General features: G+C 43.5%; 1 protein-coding gene across 2 annotated transcripts in view; it reads left to right on the top strand.

The window, feature by feature from the left end:
- The window catches only part of LOC139380631 (glycogen synthase kinase 3 beta, genome duplicate a), a 28003-nt gene extending 7136 nt beyond the window's left edge, over nucleotides 1–20867 (top strand). The window contains exons 2-11 of one of the 2 annotated variants that reach the window (XM_071123517.1): nucleotides 4452–4645; nucleotides 11775–11858; nucleotides 16568–16678; nucleotides 16881–17011; nucleotides 17176–17282; nucleotides 17387–17484; nucleotides 17701–17808; nucleotides 19528–19714; nucleotides 20049–20153; nucleotides 20317–20867. In XM_071123517.1, coding sequence (XP_070979618.1) covers nucleotides 4452–4645; nucleotides 11775–11858; nucleotides 16568–16678; nucleotides 16881–17011; nucleotides 17176–17282; nucleotides 17387–17484; nucleotides 17701–17808; nucleotides 19528–19714; nucleotides 20049–20153; nucleotides 20317–20387 — 1196 coding nt within the window. In that variant the 3' untranslated portion in view covers nucleotides 20388–20867. The remainder of the gene's footprint in view (nucleotides 1–4451; nucleotides 4646–11774; nucleotides 11859–16567; nucleotides 16679–16880; nucleotides 17012–17175; nucleotides 17283–17386; nucleotides 17485–17700; nucleotides 17809–19527; nucleotides 19715–20048; nucleotides 20154–20316) is intronic. The other variant, XM_071123518.1, reaches the window with a different exon arrangement.
- The last annotated feature ends 727 nt before the right edge of the window (nucleotides 20868–21594 follow it).

The raw sequence follows: 21594 nt of genomic DNA, 5'->3' as shown, positions 1-21594 counted from the left end.
CTCTATTTCCTTCAGTCTCAATGAAGACCTGAACAAAATGAACAAATTGAACATGATGTTCAATTTAAATTGCCGGTTAACATGCAAAAAAGGACAGAGCGTGTTAAACCAACTGAAGAACAAACAGAAAGAAACCGACAGACTGAGCATCAGAGAGAACTGAGAAGAAAGAGTGAAAGGGAGAGAGGGATGTTAAATATTGGGTCTGAGTTATTACTCTAATGTAATAGTTATTACCTACACACTGACAACCCTTCTCCTCCCATTAAGGCCTGTGGTAGGTGATGACTGAATAACATGGTGATATCTAGGGTTGTGCTGATTAATTAAAATGATTAAATCGAATATTGTGATATTTCACATTGATGAAATTTCGTGACGTTCAATATGATATATCGTGAAGACTATTTGAACTTTTACAAATCAAAACGACTCAGTTTTATCAGTTAGGCTGTATCAATATGTTGAAAATTAAGTCAAAATGTATTAACTAAACCATATTTTTTTCTCCATACTAGGATTATTTAATGAGAATGTGACTATAATATCGTAAATAAGCACAAAAGTTGCACAGGCTGGATGTATCTAGTCAATAACAGCGCAAAATGATTATTTGGGATATCGCGATATTTGGAGTAGCATATCGTAGAAGAGACCCAAGTATTGCCCAACCCTAGTGATACCCAGATGTCAGATGTCTCTGCCTTAGGCCGCACCCGTTAGATGGTACTGCTCCACGGGTCTTCTTTAGGGGAGAGAGAGATTTGGATCTCTGCCTCTAAGTACCAAGTCTTAGTGTGAAAGAGCAAAATATCATGATCTGATGATCCCATATATCCAGTGGAAACATCATAAAACAACTAAACATTTTTCCTTTGTGCAAAAACAGCTGTCTGTCCCGAGCTCACTGATGCAGGAAACTCTGAAGGCCCAGAATAGGCTAGATACAATGTTACAAGTACACTAGTGACAGCTTCGGGCCGGATCCACACTGAAAATATATATATTGGATTTAATATTGTGTGTTTTAATTAACTACATTTTAATAATATTTATTGTGGGTAATTCAACACTTTCAGACTTTCTACTACTTTTCTGCAAGTATATTTATATATTAGTATTAAGTAGTTTGTTGTGCTATGAGGTATAATGGATAATAATGAACAGATATCAAAATTGTCGTTCAACGATGAGACCACCCATTCCCACCATCAACAAGGTCACGTGCACAACTGCTCGCAACCCTTAATGCTAGAGGCACATGCAGCATCATACAATGCTTGCAGTTCTACCTCCACTGACTGCTAGTGGAATGAGCACTGTGTTCAGCAATGCCTGCTAAAGTGGGTTAAAAGGGCAAAGAATAGAAGACATCATTTTTTGGGGAACATTAAGACATGATCACACAAAGTAACTGATCAAGGATATTATAATAACAGTTTTGGAATTGATACAATTCAGTTGGATCTAAGCCGTCTTTTAGATTTTGGACTTAATATGTTAGTGCAGTGCTTCAACCCTGTTCCTGGAGAAACCTCCTGTAGGTTTTGGCTCCAACCCGAATCTAGCTCACCTGATTGAAATAATTAGCTGAATCAGGTTAGTTACAACTGGGGTTGGAGTGAAAACCTTCAGGAGGGTAGTTCTCCAGGATCAGGGGTGGAGAGCCCAGTATTACTGTATGTGAAACACAAGTTCCTCCTAAGGAGCCACCCTTTTTTTTACATTTTCACCTAAAATGACATACCCAAATCTAACTGCTTGTAGCTCAGGACCTGAAGCAAGGATATGCATATTATTGGTACCATTTGAAAGGAAACACTTTGAAGTTGGTGGAAATGTGAATGGAATGTAGGAGAATATAACACACCGCCTATGAAGTCTTTATGAAATAATTGCCTCCACGTTTCTATATTGCCTAGGCTACTTTGAAGCAAGGTAAGACATGCTTCATAATATGTTTTCAAACAATTAGGCCTAAGTATGTTTTCAAAATGCATAGCTCATTGTAAAGTGGTGGGTGATGTGCTGATAGACTGCCTATCGTTGCCTTCACTTGAATGGGAGGCGTGCATCAATTACCAAATAAAAATAGCTATTTTTAATTGTGGCCATCAAAACCGTTTTTAACACTTGATTGCATTTAGAATTGTTGCGCGATGACTGGGCTTATAAAAGCACATGTTTCACCCAGCAGCAACCAGCTGAGGAGCTGCAGCAGAACCCCCCCCCCAAAATAGTCTCTGTAGGCCTATGCTGTGTGCGTGGGACAGTTGTATTGGATAAATGATTCATGACGACTAACAAAAATACACATGCCAATTTAATTCCATAAAATTATGCAAATTAACCAGTAGACCGATAAGCATGATGGTCAAACGTATGTGTGATTTGTCTCGTCTGTCTGTTTGTCTGTGTGAAAGCCTTCTCTGTGTAGTATTCCTACTTGCCACTAACACTATCTGCATTGATGGAGACAGTGTGCTGAGTCGTACATTGTCCAAGTGAACGTTGGGTCAACATGGCATCCCTCTTTAGTAGAAATAGGAGATGTGGGGAAAAGGGAGGATACCTAGTCAGTTGAACAATTGAATGCATTCAACTCAAATGTGTCTTCCGCATTTAACCCAACCCCTCTGAATCAGATAGGTGCGGGGGCTGCCTTAATCAACATCCATGTCATCGGTTACTGGCCCAACGCTCCTACCCGCCAGGCTACCTACCCGCCTCTAAGGGCTAAGGTCATGTGTTTGTGTGGCTGATGTGTACGTTTCTCACGGTTTCAGGAAGTGAAGAGGCATGAAACGATCCTGCTGGATTGTGTAGACAGTTCTATTCTCTCGCTCTCTGAGGGAGGGAGATACAGCGTGCATTAGTGTGTGTTTCTGCAGGTCTAGTTGCTAAGTGTGTGAGACTGCATCATGGCTGCTGGAATAATTACTACTGTTTAACCTTTTCTCTGACACACAAACAATTGACCAAGTGAGTGTACTTTCTTTTTCAGCATAGCATTCATCCACTGTCTCATTTTGACAGGTTCAGAACCAGCAGGCGTTTGGTATCGAGAGTCTGTCTGTTAGTGTTGGCTCAGCAGCATTAACACACCACAGACTCATCCAGCTGATCTTTTCATTGCCCGCCTGCCTTTCAGCACTGCAGCTACACTTACCACAGAAGCAGCTGACAGTAGTCAGCAGTAGAGTGAATTCTGCTGTGATAGTTAGAACAACTCTGTCATGTACTGTCTCCCAAGCGGGTTGGACAATGATCCAGACTAATATGGAAGAGTTCTTTTATTTTTTATTTTATTTAATCTTTATTTAACTAGGCAAGTCAGTTAATAACAAAAAACTATCCCAGCCAAACCCTAACCTGGACGACGCTGAGCCAATTGTGCACCGCCCTATGGGACTCCCAATCATGGCCATTTGTGATACAGCCTGGAATCAAACCAGGTTACACATTTAGCAAATGTATAACCTAGTTTCCCTGGGTCTTGTGTAAGGGATGGATCATGTTAATGACATGTGACTGTCTGTGAGGGAACTATAGGCTATAGGAACCAAGGGTTTAGGTGGCTAGGGAGAGTCAATCGGTTTATGGATATGAGTGGGATCGAGATTCAGTATCTGTCATTGTAAGTGTGAGTGAGAGTCAGGAAATAGGGACTGATTTTTGATTTTTTTACTTAAATGTATTATCTTGGCTTTGACACCCATGGATGATAAATGTGTGCTTGGTAGCAGGGGCTGAGGGTGGTGGTATGGCTACGACACCCACCACGGCACGCGACACCCACCACGGCACGCTAGGCAGGTCTGGTTATCCTTTAACAAGGAGTTAACACAGACTTTAACCCTGACACAGACATACACACACACACACACACTCCAGCGCACTTCAGTTTAAACCCACTTAAACAGGAGTAGGCCTCCCAATAATCCCAAGGGAATGGGCTGCTGTGCAATTTACTGTAGAGGAAGGAAAGGGAGGAGAGTTATATGTGAGTCTGTCTCTATTCCAGTTTATGTACCAATCGTCTTAAATAATCTAATTCATGGAAGTCAATGGCTGAGATTCAAACCCAGTCCCCACTGATGTTTAGTCATGTATGACTGTTAAAATGTGTGTATCATATCTTAGTAATATGATCATGTAATAACGTGTGTGTCAGGCTTAGTACAATGACCCTAACAGTGTGATCATCTTTTTTTGTACCTATATTTAACTAGGCAAGTCAGTTAAGAACAAATTCTTATTTTCATTGATGGCCTAGGAACAGTGGATTAACTGCCTGTTCAGGGGCAGAATGACAGATTTGTACCTTGTCAGCTCTGTACCTTGAACTTGCAACTTTTTGGTTACTAGTCCAATGCTCTAACCACTAGGCTACCCTGCCGCCCCAATCTCACCCCTTCTCTCCCCTCCTCATCTCTCTGTCCTCCCTCTAGGGGACAAGGATGGCAGTAAGGTGACGACGGTGGTGGCCACCCCAGGCCAAGGGCCCGACAGGCCCCAAGAGGTCAGCTATACAGACACCAAGGTGATTGGGAATGGCTCCTTCGGAGTGGTCTACCAGGCCAAGCTGTGTGACTCTGGAGAACTGCTGGCGATCAAGAAGGTTCTGCAGGACAAGCGGTTTAAGGTGAGCGAAACTGCAGTCACAGACACACACACACAGTTTCTCTGATCTCTCATGAAACTGTAACATCCTTCAATCATCTTTCAATCTTTTTCTTCTACCTTTTCTTTGTAACGGATGACTTTCATTCAGAGAGTGTGTCAGTGTGTTCATCTGTGAAGCATGACTCCATCCGTTCACACTACTGTTGTCTTGCCTTTTGTGAATGGATCACAGGCACCACGTTAGTAGAGCAGAGTGAGACAAACACACACACTAAGTGTCAGTCAGTTCACCACCACTCTCACTGACTACTACAGAAACAAACTCCTAAATCCAAAGCTGTTCATATCTGCTCAGTTGTATCAGTGAATGCAACGATGGCTGCTCTGTGTAGCATTGTGTGTGCGTGTGCGTGTGTCAAGTTCAGGATTGTCACCATAGTAACCAGATTTCTCCTGGGCCTCAGGATACCATCACTATCCCCATGTAGGTCTGTGAATAGGATTGACTGATGTGTTGTTGTTGTCCCTTAGAGGAGGGAACATGTCCCAGCTCCTTGTTGTGTTGACAGCCAGGCCTGTTGGTGATGTCACCATTAGAATGGTGGCACTGGCCAGTGTCCTGCTGCTAGCTGAGAGCCTGAGGACAAAGACACAGACAGACAGTCCTAGAGAGAGAGAGAGTCTTCTTTTCTCTATTTATATTAGCTACTAGCTTGGGATTTTCATTAATGTCACTAGCTTTGGAGTGTCATTTGTCAGGTCATTAGCTTTGGCTTTGGAGCAGTAGAGTAGAGTAGAGTACTGAACAGTTGGACAGAAGTGATATGTTGGTTTGAGGTATTGTCTTTTTCAGAGTACAACATAGGCTAAGATTAGCAGCCTAGCTAGCAGTCTCTGCCAGACAGGCTAAGATTAGCAGCCTAGCTAGCAGTCTCTGCCAGACAGGCTAAGATTAGCAGCCTAGCTAGCAGTCTCTGCCAGACAGGCTAAGATTAGCAGCCTAGCTAGCAGTCTCTGCCAGACAGGCTAAGATTAGCAGCCTAGCTAGCAGTCTCTGCCAGACAGGCTAAGATTAGCAGCCTAGCTAGCAGTCTCTGCCAGACAGGCTAAGATTAGCAGCCTAGCTAGCAGTCTCTGCCAGACAGGCTAAGATTAGCAGCCTAGCTAGCAGTCTCTGCCAGACAGGCTAAGATTAGCAGCCTAGCTAGCAGTCTCTGCCAGACAGGCTAAGATTAGCAGCCTAGCTAGCAGTCTCTGCCAGACAGGCTCGTAAGGCAATAGCAGACTTAGCTTCTAACACATTGTTTCTTACTCTTTAGGTGTTCTGTTTTCCCTTTATAGCAGCCAACCCCCATCTTTTTCTCTCTCGCCCTATGTAGGGGCTGTTAGGAAGAGTGAACTCGATGACTGTTGAGCGCTAAGTCTCCTCACATGACTGCTACACACACACACACACACACACACACACAGAAAGTATTCAGACCACATTTTGTTATGTTACAGCCTTATTCGAAAATGGATTAAGAACATTTTTATTTAATCAATCTACACATAATACCCCATAATGAAAAAGCAAAAACTGTTTTATTTGTTTGCTAACTTATTACAAATTAAAAACAGGAATAACTTAATTACATAAGTATTCAGACCCTCGAAATTGAGCCCAGGTGCATCCTGTTTCCATTGATCATCCTTGATGTTTCTACAACTTGATATGAGTCCTGTGGTAAATTCAATTGATTGGACATGATTTGGAAAGGCGCACATTTGTCAATATACGTTCCCACAGTTGACAGACAGTGCATGTCAGAGCAAAACCCAAGCCATGAGGTCGAAGGAATTGTCCTTAGAGCTCCGAGACAGGATTGTGTTGAGGCCCAGATCTGGGGAGGTGACCAAGATCCCACTCTGACAGAGCTCCGGAATTCCTTTGTGGAGATGGACAAACCTTCCAGAACAACAACCATCTCTGCAGCACTACCAATCAGGCTTTTATGGTAGAGTGGCCACACCTCAATAAAATGCACATGACAGCCCGCTTGAAGTTTGCAAAAAGGCTCCTAAAGGACTATCAAACCATGAGAAACAAGATTCTTTGGTCTGATGAAACCAAGATTGAACTCTTTGGCCTGAATGCCAAGTGTCACGTCTGGAGGAAACCAGGCACCGCTCATCACCTGGCCAATACCATCCCTACGGTGAAGCATGGTGATGGCAGCATCATGCTTTGGGGATGTTTTTCAGCAGCAGGGACTGGGAGATTAGTCAGGATCAATGGAAAGATAAACGGAACAAAGTACAAAGGGATTCTTGATGAAAACCTGCTCCAGAGCGCTCAGGACCTCAGACTGGGGGCGAAGGTTCACCTTCCAACAGGACAACAACCGAAAGCACACAGCCAAGACAATGTAGGAGTGGCTTTCGGACCATAATTTTCACTTGTCTGACCGCTTGCATGATGATGAGTTTCTCACACGACTGGCCTATCTGGGTGTTGTTTTTTCTTACCTGAATGATCTGAATCTTGGATTACAGGGACTCTCCGGCAACTATATTCAATGTGCGGGACAAAATTGAGGTTATAATTAAGAAGTTGGAGCTCTTCTCTGTCTGCATTAACAAGGACAACCAAATCACAAGTCTTTCCATCATTGTATGATTTTTTTTGTGTGCAAATTAACTCAAGAATATGGACAATGTCAAATGTGATATAGCGAAGCACCTGAGTGAATTGGGTGTGCAATTACGCAGGTACTTTCCCAAAACGAACGAAACAAACAACTGGATTCGTTATCCCTTTCATGCCCTGTTTCCAGTCCACTTACCAATATCTGAACAAGAGAGCCTCATCGAAATTGCAACAAGCAGTTCTGTGAAATTTGAATTTAATCAGAAGCCACTGCCAGATTTCTGGATAGGGCTACGCTCAGAGTATCCTGCCTTGGCAAATCGCGCTGTTAAGACACTGATGCCCTTTGCAACCACGTATCTATGTGAGAGTGGATTCTCTGCCCTCACTAGCATGAAAGCTAAATACAGGCACAGACTGTGTGTGAAAAATTATTTAACTCTGCAATGTTGGGTTTTATTGGAGAGTTATGTACATCCTTTCAAGCACACCCTTCTCATTAACCTGTGGTGAGTTATTCACAATTTTCGATTAACAAATAAGGTTTTTATATGTAAGATGGCTAAATAAAGAGCAAAATGATTGATTATTATTATTTGTACCCTGGTCCTATAAGAGTTCTTTGTCATTTCCCACGAGCTGGGTTGTGACAAAAACTTAAGAATGAGTGTATCGAATAGTGTGTGTGTGGCAGGCTTACAATGATGGCAAAAACCATTTGAGAGTACGCTGACCCTGGTGCTAGAGGGGGTACGCAGCTGGAGGTTGAATGTTTGTGGTGGTGCGTAACTATAAAACGTTTGGGAACCATTGATCTACACTGACTGAAGTGGATTTAACAAGTGACATCAATAAGGGGTCATACGTAGCTTTCAACTGTGTTCACCTGGTCAGTCTGTCATGGAAAGAGCTTAATTTTTTGTTCACTCAGTGTATTCTGTCAATAAAAAAACAAGTGCCATTTAAGATAAGAAAACACCTTGGAATACAATCTTCAAAAAGGCAGTAACCTCAGCAGTGATGCTTGTTTGTAGTAGCCTTAGGTTGTGCAATGGCATAGCCTTGTTATGTTCATTTAGCAGACAAGACACTCTAATTTTCCGAGCCGTTATCACAGTCAAGACACACCTATTTTATCTTTTTATATATAAAAAAACATTACCTATTATAACAGAATAAAATGGAACAAAATATTTTTCAAAATGAAAAAAAGTTATCACTGCGAAGTGATGCGCATCTAGCTTCTGGAACAGTTTTTCTCAAAAAGTGATCTTTTAAAACAGGGCTCTGTTAGGCGAGTTGAAAGACAATTTCTTCAGGGTTACAAACCAAAATGTGTTTTCTTTTTGACATGCAGTCGTGCAATTTTGTTTATTCTTCCTGTTCTTTGGAGTTTTAAACATAGATGAACAATTCCACATTAAAAAGTGTATGTTGATGAATTATTGCGACGACATCTGTCTGGTGAGTAGGCTTAATGATTCTGATGAAAATACTCTCTTTGTCTTTATCAAACTAATGTTGTAGCCTTGTTTCAGTGTGGCACCTGTCTACTGTATGTTTAGGGGGGGTTATAGCCTAGGCCAGGGGTCACCAAACTTTTCCCAAATTATGTCTGGGTTTAGATTATATATTGGTTACAATGGTTCATGGAGGTTATTTGGTCTGGGAGAACTGTATGTGTAATTCCCCTTTTAATTGTGCTACTGGCCCTTTTAATTGTGCTACTGGCCCTTTTAATTGTGCTACTGGCCCTTTTAATTGTGCTACTGGCCCTTTTAATTGTGCTACTGGCCCTTTTAATTGTGCTACTGGCCCTTTTAATTGCGCATTTAGCGAGTGAGGAATATGCCATCTAATGTGCTGATCTAGCAATGGTTCTGTACTGTTGCTGCTCATTTCATGGCAAAGTTAGCAAATAAAATATACTTACTCAAGATATACTTCTGCCAGGTAAGCCTACTTTGCAGTTAACATTTGATTGAGAAGGTTTTGGGGAAAGTATTTCTGTCAACCCACAAGACGGTTATCACATCAACTGGCTACACATGGAGCGATAGAGAAACGTGCGCACCACACAGACAGGGGCAATGTTACTAGAAATTAATTGACAGATAATGTTAGGTTTGGCTTAAGCCAATAGTGGCTAACCAGGGGTGGGATAATGTCAATGTTGCTTACATTAGATCATAGCCGGGAGCTTGCGGTGTCTGATACTGTGAGATGTGTTTATGACAGTTTGCGGTGGAACATGTGAAAAGTTTGGTGAGCCACTCATAGGTGGGCTGCGAGCTACTGGTAGATCACGATCGACCTGTTGGAGACCCCTGGCACTAGCAGTTGGCAAAGTAGCTTAAAGGGATACTTTGAGATTTTGGCAGTGGGGCCCTTTATCTACTTCCCCAGAGTCAGGTGAACTCGTGGACACCATTTTATGTCTGCATCCAGTATGAAGGAAGTTAGAGGAAGTTTTGCGAGCCATTGCTAACTAGCTTGCAGATACCCATAGACTTCCAGTCATTGCGCCAGTGCTAGTTAGCAATTGTGTTAGCGCTAGTTAGCAACTTCCTTAAAAATGCACGCAAAGACATAAAAATGTTATCCACAAGTTCATCTGACTCTGGGGAAGTAGATAAAGGGCCTCATTGCCAAAATCTCTAAGTATCCCTTTAAGCAGAAAATAGACAGGATGCAATTATTCCAAAACTGCAGCTCATTGTTGGAACACATTTTTTCCTACTTCAATCAACCAGTCCATTTTGAATGTGTGATAAAACTGTTTTTATTTGTAGCTTGTGTATCACATCAGTTAGATAGGTTTTCTGAATAGGCATTTATTTCTGTAGGCCTATGGAAGCTTGCGTGCACACTCAGCAGCATGCGTGTATAGAAGGAGTGGTCGGAACACAAATAAGTGAGACATGAAAGGGAATTTAGGTCGAAGAACTGTGTGATGCTTGGCTTGGTTTCTTTTTTGTTGTGGCCTGCCAATGTACATGTACAAATGGAACACTCGAGTCAAAACAAATGAATGTTGTCTTCAAGACATTTCAGTTGCCCGTTCGGGCAGGCACAAAGCACATTCCACCAAATAGTTTTACAGTATTTGAAAATGTTTTTATCCCTGGATAAAGATAGAGTTTTGACGTCCGTTCAAGTACTTGATTACTCATGCCCATCCCTAGTGCGTGTGTTTGTAGGATGTTCTGATGTGTGTGTACTCTGCTTTACCATCCTGTTAGTGTCACTGTCTGTATGACAACTTCCATGTTGGTTGTGTGTCATGATGTCACTGTGGTTTACCAGTCTCTGTCTCTATCCTCACCATGTCTCTGTCCCAGTGCAGTATATGACAGGTCAGCAGTAATGACTGCAGTGCCATCTTCTGCTCTGCTCTGCTCCATATGGCACTACCGTTCTTTCCTCTCCCTGGCGCTGGGAAAGAGGGCGTTGCCTGTTTGCAATGCATGCTTGTCTGCTGGCCTGTCTCTGTCTGTGAGAAACAGGAAACCACATTGGAGGATGGTGATGATGTCACTGGCTAGTTGAGGGGGTGTCTCAATGGTAGATGAGATTAAAGTAGTAGGCTAACATTGCTCATACGTGTCTATCCATACAGTACTCTATGTACCATATGCACATTATGTACCATATGTATCATATGCACCCCATGTTCCCTGTGCGCCCTATGCACCCTGTGTATCATATGCACCATATGTTCCCTATGCACCCTATGTACCCTATGTGCCCTATGTGCCCTATGCACTCTATGCAGGTAGTTTGTGTTTGTCAGAATATAAGATGGTTTTGTGTCTGTCAGTGTACTGCCCGCTCAGTGGTCCTGTTCTTCCTTAGTTACAGGATTACATCCAAGTCATTCCCAACCTTCACTCCCAGTCACCCTCAAATGTCTGCGCATCCCAGGGACATTTCTGTAGTTCTGTTGAACACGTCTGTCTTTTCCGCTTTCTCTCTCTCTGCATTCCACTGTGGATCAGAGCTGTGAGCTGTGGCTACTCATCCTCTGTGGGTGGCTACTCATCCTCTGTGGGTGGCTACTCATCCTCTGTGGGTGGCTACTCATCCTCTGTGGGTGGCTACTCATCCTCTGTGGGTGGCTACTCATCCTCTGTGGGTGGCTACTCATCCTCTGTGGGTGGCTACTCATCCTCTGTGGGTGGCTACTCATCCTCTGTGGGTGGCTACTCATCCTCTGTGGGTCGCTACTCATCCTCTGTGGGTGGCTACTCATCCTCTGTGGGTGGCTACTCATCCTCTGTGGGTGGCTACTCATCCTCTGTGGGTGGCTACTCCTTCTTTTGGCCTGTTTGACCTGGAGTTCTCCAGATTGAGGGCCAGTAATTATCGTATATTGATGGGAGTCAAATCTCTGCTGTGTTTCTGTAATCTAACCTGACTCTATATCTGCTGTAGACCTCGGTGTTGTACTTCTCATGCTGTATCCTGTTGAAACAGTAAGTAGTATTGACTGACATCTGTCTGTCTCTCTCCCCGTCAGAACCGCGAGCTGCAGATCATGAGGAAGCTGGACCACTGCAACATCGTTCGTCTGCGCTACTTCTTCTACTCCAGCGGAGACAAGGTCCCTCTGCCTGTCTGTGTCCCTCTGCCTGTCTGTGTCCCTCTGCCTGTCTGTGTCCCTCTGCCTGTCTGTGTCCGTCTGTCTGTGTCCGTCTGTCTGTCTGTGTCCGTCTGTCTGTCTGTGTCCCTCTGTCTGTCTGTGTCCCTCTGTCTGTCTGTGTCCCTCTGTCTGTCTGTGTCCCTCTGTGTCGGTCTGTGTCCCTCTGTGTCTGTCTGTTTATCCGTATGGCTGTTTGTCTGAATGTCCTGTTCCGTCTGAGTATTCCTTCTCTGAGTATTCATAACCCATGAATGGTTGAGTTCGTATAAACTGTAATTCGCATGGTGATAGGGAGAGCACTGACAAATATAGACCACACTTGTGTGTCCAATCTGTCAGGGTGCACGTATGCAGCACTCACAGAATCAGGTCCATGACAATGGGGTAATGGATCCTCCCACATAGGAAACCTAGTCTGGACTGGAGTTGGGGTGCCCATGCGTGAGGATTAGGGAGAGATGCTGGGGGAGAGGGGAGAATGCACGGAGCAGGGGGGTTGCCTGACTAAAGGCCACCTGCTAATTTTAGGAAACACCAGCTGCTAGGGGCCCTCTTGTGAGCCTCACTCTTCTCGTCTCTCTTCTCCATCTCCTCTCATTTCCTCCTACCCCCTTATTCCTCTCTGTTCTAATTGTGGATATCTGGCATAGGGTGATTCGGTTGGAGATTAAAGCTTTCTCTACATTAGATTTTATGGACGGGATACCCGATACAAATCTTACTTACTGTTAGGTTTACAGTTAAAATCCTCCCTCACATTTATGCTTTATAGGAATTAATTCAGTCCATTCTAAGTTCATTTTTAATAAGTTTAGAATTCAACCCCAAACTAATGAATAAAGATTACTGACCTTATCTTGCAGCTGAGAATTCAATGTAGGTTGGATCTTGTCACCGCCTTTGTCGTGTACCAGTTCGCCACCGGCCTGAAATGGACCCTCAATTTCAGAGGTCAGGTCTTTATCTTACGGATCTCTGATCCGCCCGTGCACTGTTTTCAGCAGTTCCTTGGGACGACAGAGGCAGGTATTGAGATCTGGCTCAAAGGACCAGGACCAGTTGTCATGAGAATTGTTATCCCAATGTTCTAACTGAACTATTTTATAGCTTTGACCAATTCCCCTGAGGTTGTAAGGCCCTGGTTAATAGAAGAATTTGACAAAGTCTCAGAATTCTGCAAAAGGTTAGTTCTTTATTCAGAGAGTACTCTGAAGTCAAAAATGCAAACAGTAATTTTATAACTCCCACCTACACACACACACACACAGTTTATCACTTTTCTACCAGCCTGGCAGTTTCTAGCCATTCCTCTCCTCCCTAGATTAGAGGGGTCTTGGAAGGGCCCTCTTTCCTGTTGTCACAAGTCGACAGTTCAGTTGGCCTTGAATGTCTCAACTCTACCCAGCTCATATTGCAAAATAGTAACACAATGGTCTAGTCACACACATTATTCAATTATGACTCTAACTAATTTCATATAATTATATGATTTCAGGGTGGAATTCTTTAATCATTACTTTAAACATATACATTCCTTTATCAGTTAGCATTAGCGTAGCGCAAGCAGTAGATATAGTGTTAGCAGTAGCAATAGTGTTGGTAACAGCAGTAGCGTTAGCTGTTAGCAGTAGTATTAGTATCAGCAGTAGCGCTAGCTGTAGCAAAAGTATTAGTAGTAGCAGTAACTTTAGCTGTTAGCAGTAGTATTAGTTGCAGCAGTATTGTTTTATTTAACATTTATCTAGGAAAGTCAGTTTAAAAACAAATTCTTATTTACAATGACGGCCTACTGGGGAATAGTGGATTAACTGCCTTGTTCAGGTTGCAAAACAACATATTTTTAGCTCAGGGATTCAATCCAGCAACCTTTCGGTTACTGGCCCAACACTCTAACCACTAGGCTACCTGCCTCCCCAGCGGTAGTGTTAGTAAAAGCAGTAGTAGGAACAGTAGAGTTAGCTGTTAGCAGTAGTTTTAGTAGTAGCAGTAGCGCTAGCTTTAGCAATAGTAATTAGTAGCAGCAGTAGTGTTAGTAGCAGCAGTAGTGCTAGCTGTAGCACTAGTATTAGTAGCTGAACTGGTGTTAGGAGCAGTAGTATTAATAGCAGCAGTAAAATTAATAGTATTAGTAGTATTAATAGCAGCAGTAGTATTAGTAGCAGCAGTAGCACTATATGTTGCAGTAGTGTTAAAGCAGCAGTAGCATTTGCTGTTAGCAGTAGCACAGTTAGCAGTAGTGTTAGGATTATGTGGGGTTATGCAAGGTCTGGAATCTGGACTGATTGAACACTTCTCTGGTTCACTCTTAACTCACGTACACAACACACCTCAAACACAGTTCAAGGGCTCTATTTTTGGCTGGCGTTAAGGTGGCGCTAGTGTCAAACGCACGTTAGTTTGCAATTTCGTCATGTAAAAACTGCCGCACTGGCATTTTCCAGCCATAACGCCAGGTTCCTCAATTTCACCGTTTAATATCAGCAAGCTTGTGCTCAGATGGGAGGGGTGGATATATTTGAAGTGTGTCCTTAAAAACATAAGCCAAAGTGCTAATTCAGGCAGCGCTGGCAAGGGTATTTAAACCAACCAAAGCAGATTTTAGCAGTAACGCAGTTGGTAATGGCATGAATTTTGACAGCAGAAATCTGTGATGCACACTGCCCATATGCGCATGGAACAAGATGTGTTTTCGGTGCCTGTATACTTCATGAAACATTTAATGTTTTTTTCCCCATTTTGCTTTATTTGATTAAAAACCAAGCATAGCCTTGTCTGCTTGGGGATTTGATCCAGAAACCTTTCGGTTACTGGCCCAACGCTCTAACCACTAGCGTGTTTGGCTTGTGAGACCGCTTGGAAATAATTGTTAAAACACTGTAAATACACAACTTAAAGCAACCACATATTTAGCCATGGCGCACGTTCTGATTGGCCAGTGAGGGGCCAAGCCTTGACACACCCACAACTTATTTGTTCATCTACACTACCGGTCAAAAGTTTTAGAACACCTATTCATTCAAGGGCTTTTATTTATTTTACTATTTTATTTTTACTATTTTACTTGTAGATAATAGTGAAGACATCAAAACGATGAAATAACACATTGAATCATGTAGTAACCAAAAAAGTGTTACACACATCAAAATATACTTTATATTTGTCACGTCTGCTCCTCCCCTCCGGCGTACGATTATGCACACCTGGCACTCATCATTACGCGCACCTGTTAGTCATAATGATTCACACCGGGACTCCATTAATCATTTCCTCCCCTTTATACGTCACTCTCCCAGGTTCACTCAGCAGTTGGTATTGTTCTTGTGTATCGGGGTACTGCCTTATGTCTTATGTCTTGGTTTTGTTGTTTTATTAAAACGTTTCCCCTGCACCTGCTTCCTACTCACTGCCCCATCATTACAATATTTGAGATTCTTCATAGTAGCCACCTTTGCCTTGATGACAGCTTTGCACAACCTTGGCATTCTCTCAACCAGTATTCTCTAAACCAGGAGTTCCCACATATGCTGAGCACTTGTTGGCTGCTTTTCCCTCGCTCTGCAAACCCGATTCATCCCAAACCATCTCAATTTGGTTGAGATCAGGGGATTGTGGAGGCCAGGTCATCTGATGCAGCACTCCATCACTCTTGGTCAAATAGCCCTTACACAGCCTGGAGGTGTGTTGGTTCATTGTCCTGTTGAAAACAAATTATAGTCCCACTAAGCCCAAACCAGATGGCAATGCTAATATCTTTATATGTCTTTGACAGGATGCCAGGCTCATGCTTTTTAGCAGTGCTCTAGTCTTCCTAGTTGAATATGTACAGACTTGTAGTGTGAATTATTCTGAAATGAGTGCTAGTGCTCCCTCTCTCTCTCTGGGCTCTCTCTGTGCTATGTCTTTCACGCTCTCTCTTTCTGTAAATCCTTTTCTCTCTGTAAATTATGTTGAGGTGTGAGCACCATCACCTTAGCCTGTAAAAAACATTTATTGTCAGACTGGATGCCATGTTTTGGGGGGGTGTGGGTGTGTGTGTGTGCGTGCGTGCGACTGTATGTGTGTCTACGGTATGTGTGAGAAAGAGAAAAGGGTCAGTCCAGACAGATCCATTCTAGTAGACATAATTGTGTCAGATTGGCAGTCTCTTCAGACTCCATGATAACACTAGCTCACATGAACAGCCAGCTAGCTTCTCACGCTACAATCTGTCTCTTCTGGTTAGTTTGCTGACTGGCTCTGCTAACAGATGGAACAGGGAGAGGAGTCTAGTAGGTGAGAGAGAGAGGAAGCGGGAGAGAGTAGCAGAGGAGTGGAAGATGTGGAAAGTTGAGTTGGGTTACATGGCACTCATAGACCTGCCGCTTCGATCCGTCCTTCTTTGGTCACCTTCAGGGGCAGTATGGGATGAAGTCTGAGCTCAGAGATGAGGAACGGCTGGCATGTGACCTCATGGCAGACTGTTGACCTCAACCAATCAGATCAGAGGAAGAGGGATTGAGTGGTAGGCTTGCTATAGGGGTGGGGTGCAGCGCCCATCCCCCTGGTGCCCTCGGCAGGAAATGACATCACTGTCTACAGCAGTGAACGAGAGAGCGAGTCACTGATAGTCAAACAATAGTTACATTGTGCGTGTGTGTTGCTTAAACCCCCTCTCTGTTTCTGTGTTACAGAAGGATGAGGTGTATCTGAACCTGGTACTGGACTATGTTCCTGAGACGGTCTACAGAGTGGCCAGACACTACAGCCGAGCCAAACAGACCCTACCCATGGTCTATGTCAAGGTACCTGTGTGTGTGTGTGTGTGTGTGTGTGTGTGTGTGTGTGTGTGTGTGTGTGTGTGTGTGTGTGTGTGTGTGTGTGTGTGTGTGTGTGTGCGCGCGAGTGCACACTGTTTCCATCAAATGTGTCCTTGTCCTCTGCTCTCCATTTATAATGTGTGCATGTTCTCCTGTGTGTGTGTGTGTGTGTGTGTGTGTGTTGTAGTTATATATGTACCAGTTGTTCAGGAGTCTGGCCTACATCCACTCGTTTGGGATCTGCCATCGGGACATCAAACCCCAGAACCTGCTGCTGGACCCCGAGACGGCCGTGCTCAAACTCTGTGACTTCGGCAGGTCAGTTTAAACTATGTGAAAGAATCTGCAGTTCTCATTAGCTTTGATTGGCTTTGATGATGATGATTATGACAGTGATGGTCATAACATGGTGATGATATTGATGAGTATGATGATGAAGAGTGTGTGACTGACAGTATGTTGTGCTGATGTTGTGTCTCCAGCGCTAAGCAGCTGGTACGCGGAGAGCCCAACGTGTCCTACATCTGCTCTCGCTATTACAGAGCCCCCGAGCTCATCTTTGGTGCCACTGACTACACCTCTAGCATAGGTAGGCTAACTGCTAAACCCCCATTTAAATTAATATAATTACACCTCTAGAGCCTCTAGAGCAAGTATGCAAATCACAACATCTTCCTGTTTATGCTTCTACAGATGTGTGGTCAGCTGGTTGTGTGCTAGCAGAGCTGTTGCTAGGGCAACCAATCTTCCCTGGCGACAGTGGAGTGGATCAGCTGGTGGAGATCATCAAGGTACTGAAACCTGCCTGTCAGTTTTGGTGTTTGCCACCAAATTCTCTCTCTTTCATCGAATGAAAGTTGTCTCTCTCACTCTCGCTCTCTCCCTGTTGTTCGCAATTGACCCTCTCTTCACAGCTCACGCTCTCTGTCATCTTCTCTCCCTCCCTTGTCTCTTCCTCCCCCTGTCTCCACCTCACCCTCTTCTCCTCTGCTGTCTCTGTGCTGTAGGTTCTGGGGACCCCTACACGGGAGCAGATCCGAGAGATGAACCCCAACTACACTGAGTTCAAGTTCCCCCAGATTAAGGCACACGCATGGACTAAGGTGAGTCAACAGGTACAGGAACTATTTTACTACTCTACAATCCACCCCCTCCCCTAGCATCATTTCTCTGTGCTCGCCTCGTCAGCCTGCCAGGCATTCATCTCTGCCATCCCATTAAATCTGTATCCCCCAATTATGAAAATCAATTCACCTAGGAACTTCATGATGGGCCCCACCTAGATCTGTAAGGATTGGATAGGTGTAAGCAATTTGGTAACAACTCCACCTATCCAGTAGGCTAGCTGGGGTTTCTACCTAATTGCTTACAACCACCAGGTTCTTTTTAATCTGCAAGGGCACATGAAGAAGTCATCGGGGCCCGGTTTCCCAAAAGCATCTTAAGGCTAAGTTCATCTTTAGAACCTTCGTAGGAGCATCGTTAAATCTCAGAGCTGTTTACCAAAACCACTGTTATAAAACGTTGCACTTGAAAACACTCGTAATCTAACGCATGCCTCAGACCACTCGTAGAACAGCTAAGTGTGTTGTTAGATGCTTTTTGCCCTCCCGCATCACTTTACACACAGAAGATCTCTGCTAAACATAGAATCACATGGTTTATCGTCTCTCTGTGGCCACCGATAACTGCAGAACAAAGTTGATTACGAATACAAAGTTACCAATGTCTTTGCAATTGATACAAACTAAGCAACGTATAAAAAGATGCTTCAAATGAATGACTGCATTCAAATATAAACAGTAGGCTATAGGCCTTTTTCAATCATATTGAAATAATGTACATTTCATGCTCAATTCATTGCTATTTGTAGGTTACTGTCTGTAATTTATCTTAATATATTTCATGATGTGTAGCCTAAGGTGTGCAATGATGTGCCGATGTGCCATCCTCATGGTGGCGTTCCAGACTACACCTTGTGGTTGTTCTGTAGTACTGCAACCCCCCTAGCCACCCAGTATCAAATCAAATTGTATTAGTCACATGCGCCGAATACAACAGGTGTAGACCTTACAGTGAAATGCTTACTTACAAACCCTTAACCAACAATGCAGTTTTAAGAAAATACCTAAAAAAAAGTCAGAGATAAAAATAACAAATCATTTAAGAGCAGCAGTAAAATAACAGTAGCTGGGCTATATACATGGGGTACAGAGTTAATGTGCGGAGGGCACTGATGTCGAGGTAATTGAGGTAATATGTACATGTAGGCAGAGTTATTAAAGTGACTATGCATAGATACTAACAGAGAGTAGCAGCAGCGTAGAAGAGGGGGGCAACGGAATTAGTCTGGGTAGCCATTTGATTAGACGTTCAGGAGTCTTACGGCTTCGGGGTAGAAGCTGTCTCTGTGCTGATCTAGAGTCTCCTACCCTGCCGCTGTAGGGCTGGGCCCTTTACACTTGAACTGGAAAAATATAAAGCACAATTTATGGACAAACTATTTCAATATAATTTATCCAAGCGTACTAACCCCAATAGTTAAGTTTATACTATATTTATGTATACCGCCCTCACCTTTGTGATGACCTCATTCAGTTAAGATAATATCTGTAAGATAGGAAGTAATAATGACATTCTCCATTTCATATCAATAAGCAGAAACAGATAAATTGATAACCGAAATCCATAGTCTTTACACCTCTCTCACATCTGCTATCATGACAACATACATCTTTGTGTGCATGATACTATCTTTGAATTGAGTGGTTAACTGATTCCAGTCTTTGTGATTGGCTCCTTGACTCTTGTCCTTGCGTGTGATTGGTTGCTAGGTGTTCCGGCCCCGTACGCCACCGGAGGCCATCGCCCTGTGTTCTCGGCTGCTGGAGTACACGCCCACCTCACGCTTCACCCCCCTGGAGGCGTGTGCACACTCCTTCTTCGACGAGCTGAGGGACCCCAACGTCAAGCTGCCCAACGGGCGAGAAAAACCCTCCCTCTTCAACTTCACCACGCATGGTACTGCACTCTCTGTTTTTTTTACCTTTCTTTCCTCCCAGTTTCATTGGTAGTACAGAGAGACCTGTTTTAGTGTTTGAGTTGACTGAAAGACAGTTACTTCTCCTTTATGTATAATGATGAGGTCTCTGTACTAATGCTACCTGCTGTCATCTGTGTGTGTGTGTGTGTGTGTGTGTGTGTGTGTGTGTGTGTGTGTGTGTGTGTGTGTGTGTGTGTGTGTGTGTGTGTGTGTGTGTGTGTGTGTGTCACCTGTGCTTGAGGTGTGTTTTGATGTATTAACCTGTGGTGGGTGTAATCTGCTGTGATCTGGTGTATCCTATCTCTCTCACAGAGCTGTCCAGTAATCCCTCGCTGGCCAACATCCTAATCCCCGCCCACGCCCGCACTCAGGCCGCCGCCTCCACCCCATCCAACGCCAACGCCACCGCCACCACAGGTCAGACCCACACTTCTTCATTCCTCCATCCCTCTCCAACTTCCCTTTATTTTTTCTCTCTCAGGAACATTTCTTATTAAAACACCTGTTTTATCATTGATAAACATATGAATGGATGTGTAAATTAGTGAACAATCTTTGTCTCTCCTGTCCTCATCCCTAGATGGTAACAGCACAGATCGCAGCCCTAACACCATTACTGCCTCGGCCTCCGCCTCCAACTCCACCTCCTGAACCCCCCGCCCCAGCCAGGGGTGATGCCAGTGGAGGGATGATGACATGGCAGGGTTTAAAGCAGATGACAACTACAACAACAACTCCAAGTCACCCATCTAGGTGTTTGATTTCTGCAACCTACTCCACTGTGGACATCTTTATTGTCTGTTAGAAGGAAGGAGTGGTGGGGGACAGGGGAGGCTGATGAAATATAAGAGTATTCATATATAAACGTACCCTATATACACAATACTAGCCTGCTAATGTTTCCAAGAGGACAATCCTACGTATCAAAGTAGTTAGCTGACCCCACACCCTCCTTTTCCCTGTCCACAATGAAGCCCCACACACACACACACATTCACATGAGGGATCAGTCCCTTCCTCATGTCCTCTCCATAACCCACCCCTTCATGTTCTCATCACTTACCTCTGACCCCCTGCTTGGGATGTCTACCCTGGCTCCTCCTCCTGTAGTGCATGGCCTGAGTAAGGTTAGGAGTGCCTAGAGTGACCTTTTACCGCTGCATTGACCTCCATACTTCTAGGCATAAGACACACACACTTAACATTCTTACAAACACACCCCATGCATGAAGGTCCTGATATATGTGGACACGGATGTCAGAGGTTTGCTCTGGGTTATTTTTAAACGGTTAGCGAACAGTTCTATTATGTTTTTATTTTTGTTTTATATTCTCTGGGCTCGGGTTGGGTGGGATCATTTAGATTGATATGCGTGACATGTCTGGTTCTGTGTGCTTGTGTTATATATATATATATATATATATATATATATATATATATATATATATATATATATATATATATACACACAGTTTATATATTATGTTGCATTATGTACAAAAATATATATAGATATATGAAACTTCAATGGCTCAGAATCCATAACGGTAAGTTGTTGGCTCACAGAGCAGGGGCAATATTTGCTGCTGCCTAAAGAATGAAGAGGCAAGGTGGTGTGATCTCTATTGCTGGAAAAATACTTTTCTTTTCAGCAGTCCCTTTACTATTTCCCTGTGTGTCATCATTGGTATGTTAAGGCTGTAGACCGGACTACGTGTTGTTCTATTCCTTAACTTTCTCTCTCCATTGATCATGTCACTGTGTAGTAGTGCTGTCAGTTTCTAGGGGATGCCTCCCCCACACCTGCTCTGTCTTTACATGAAGACATTTTAAAGTCATGTATACTTTTCCTTCAACT

Source organism: Oncorhynchus clarkii, chromosome 22 (assembly GCF_045791955.1).
Source record: "Oncorhynchus clarkii lewisi isolate Uvic-CL-2024 chromosome 22, UVic_Ocla_1.0, whole genome shotgun sequence".
Classification (NCBI taxonomy): Eukaryota; Metazoa; Chordata; class Actinopteri; order Salmoniformes; family Salmonidae; genus Oncorhynchus; species Oncorhynchus clarkii.
Note: the sequence above shows the minus strand (reverse complement) of the source record. Positions and strands in the feature narration are given on the sequence as shown.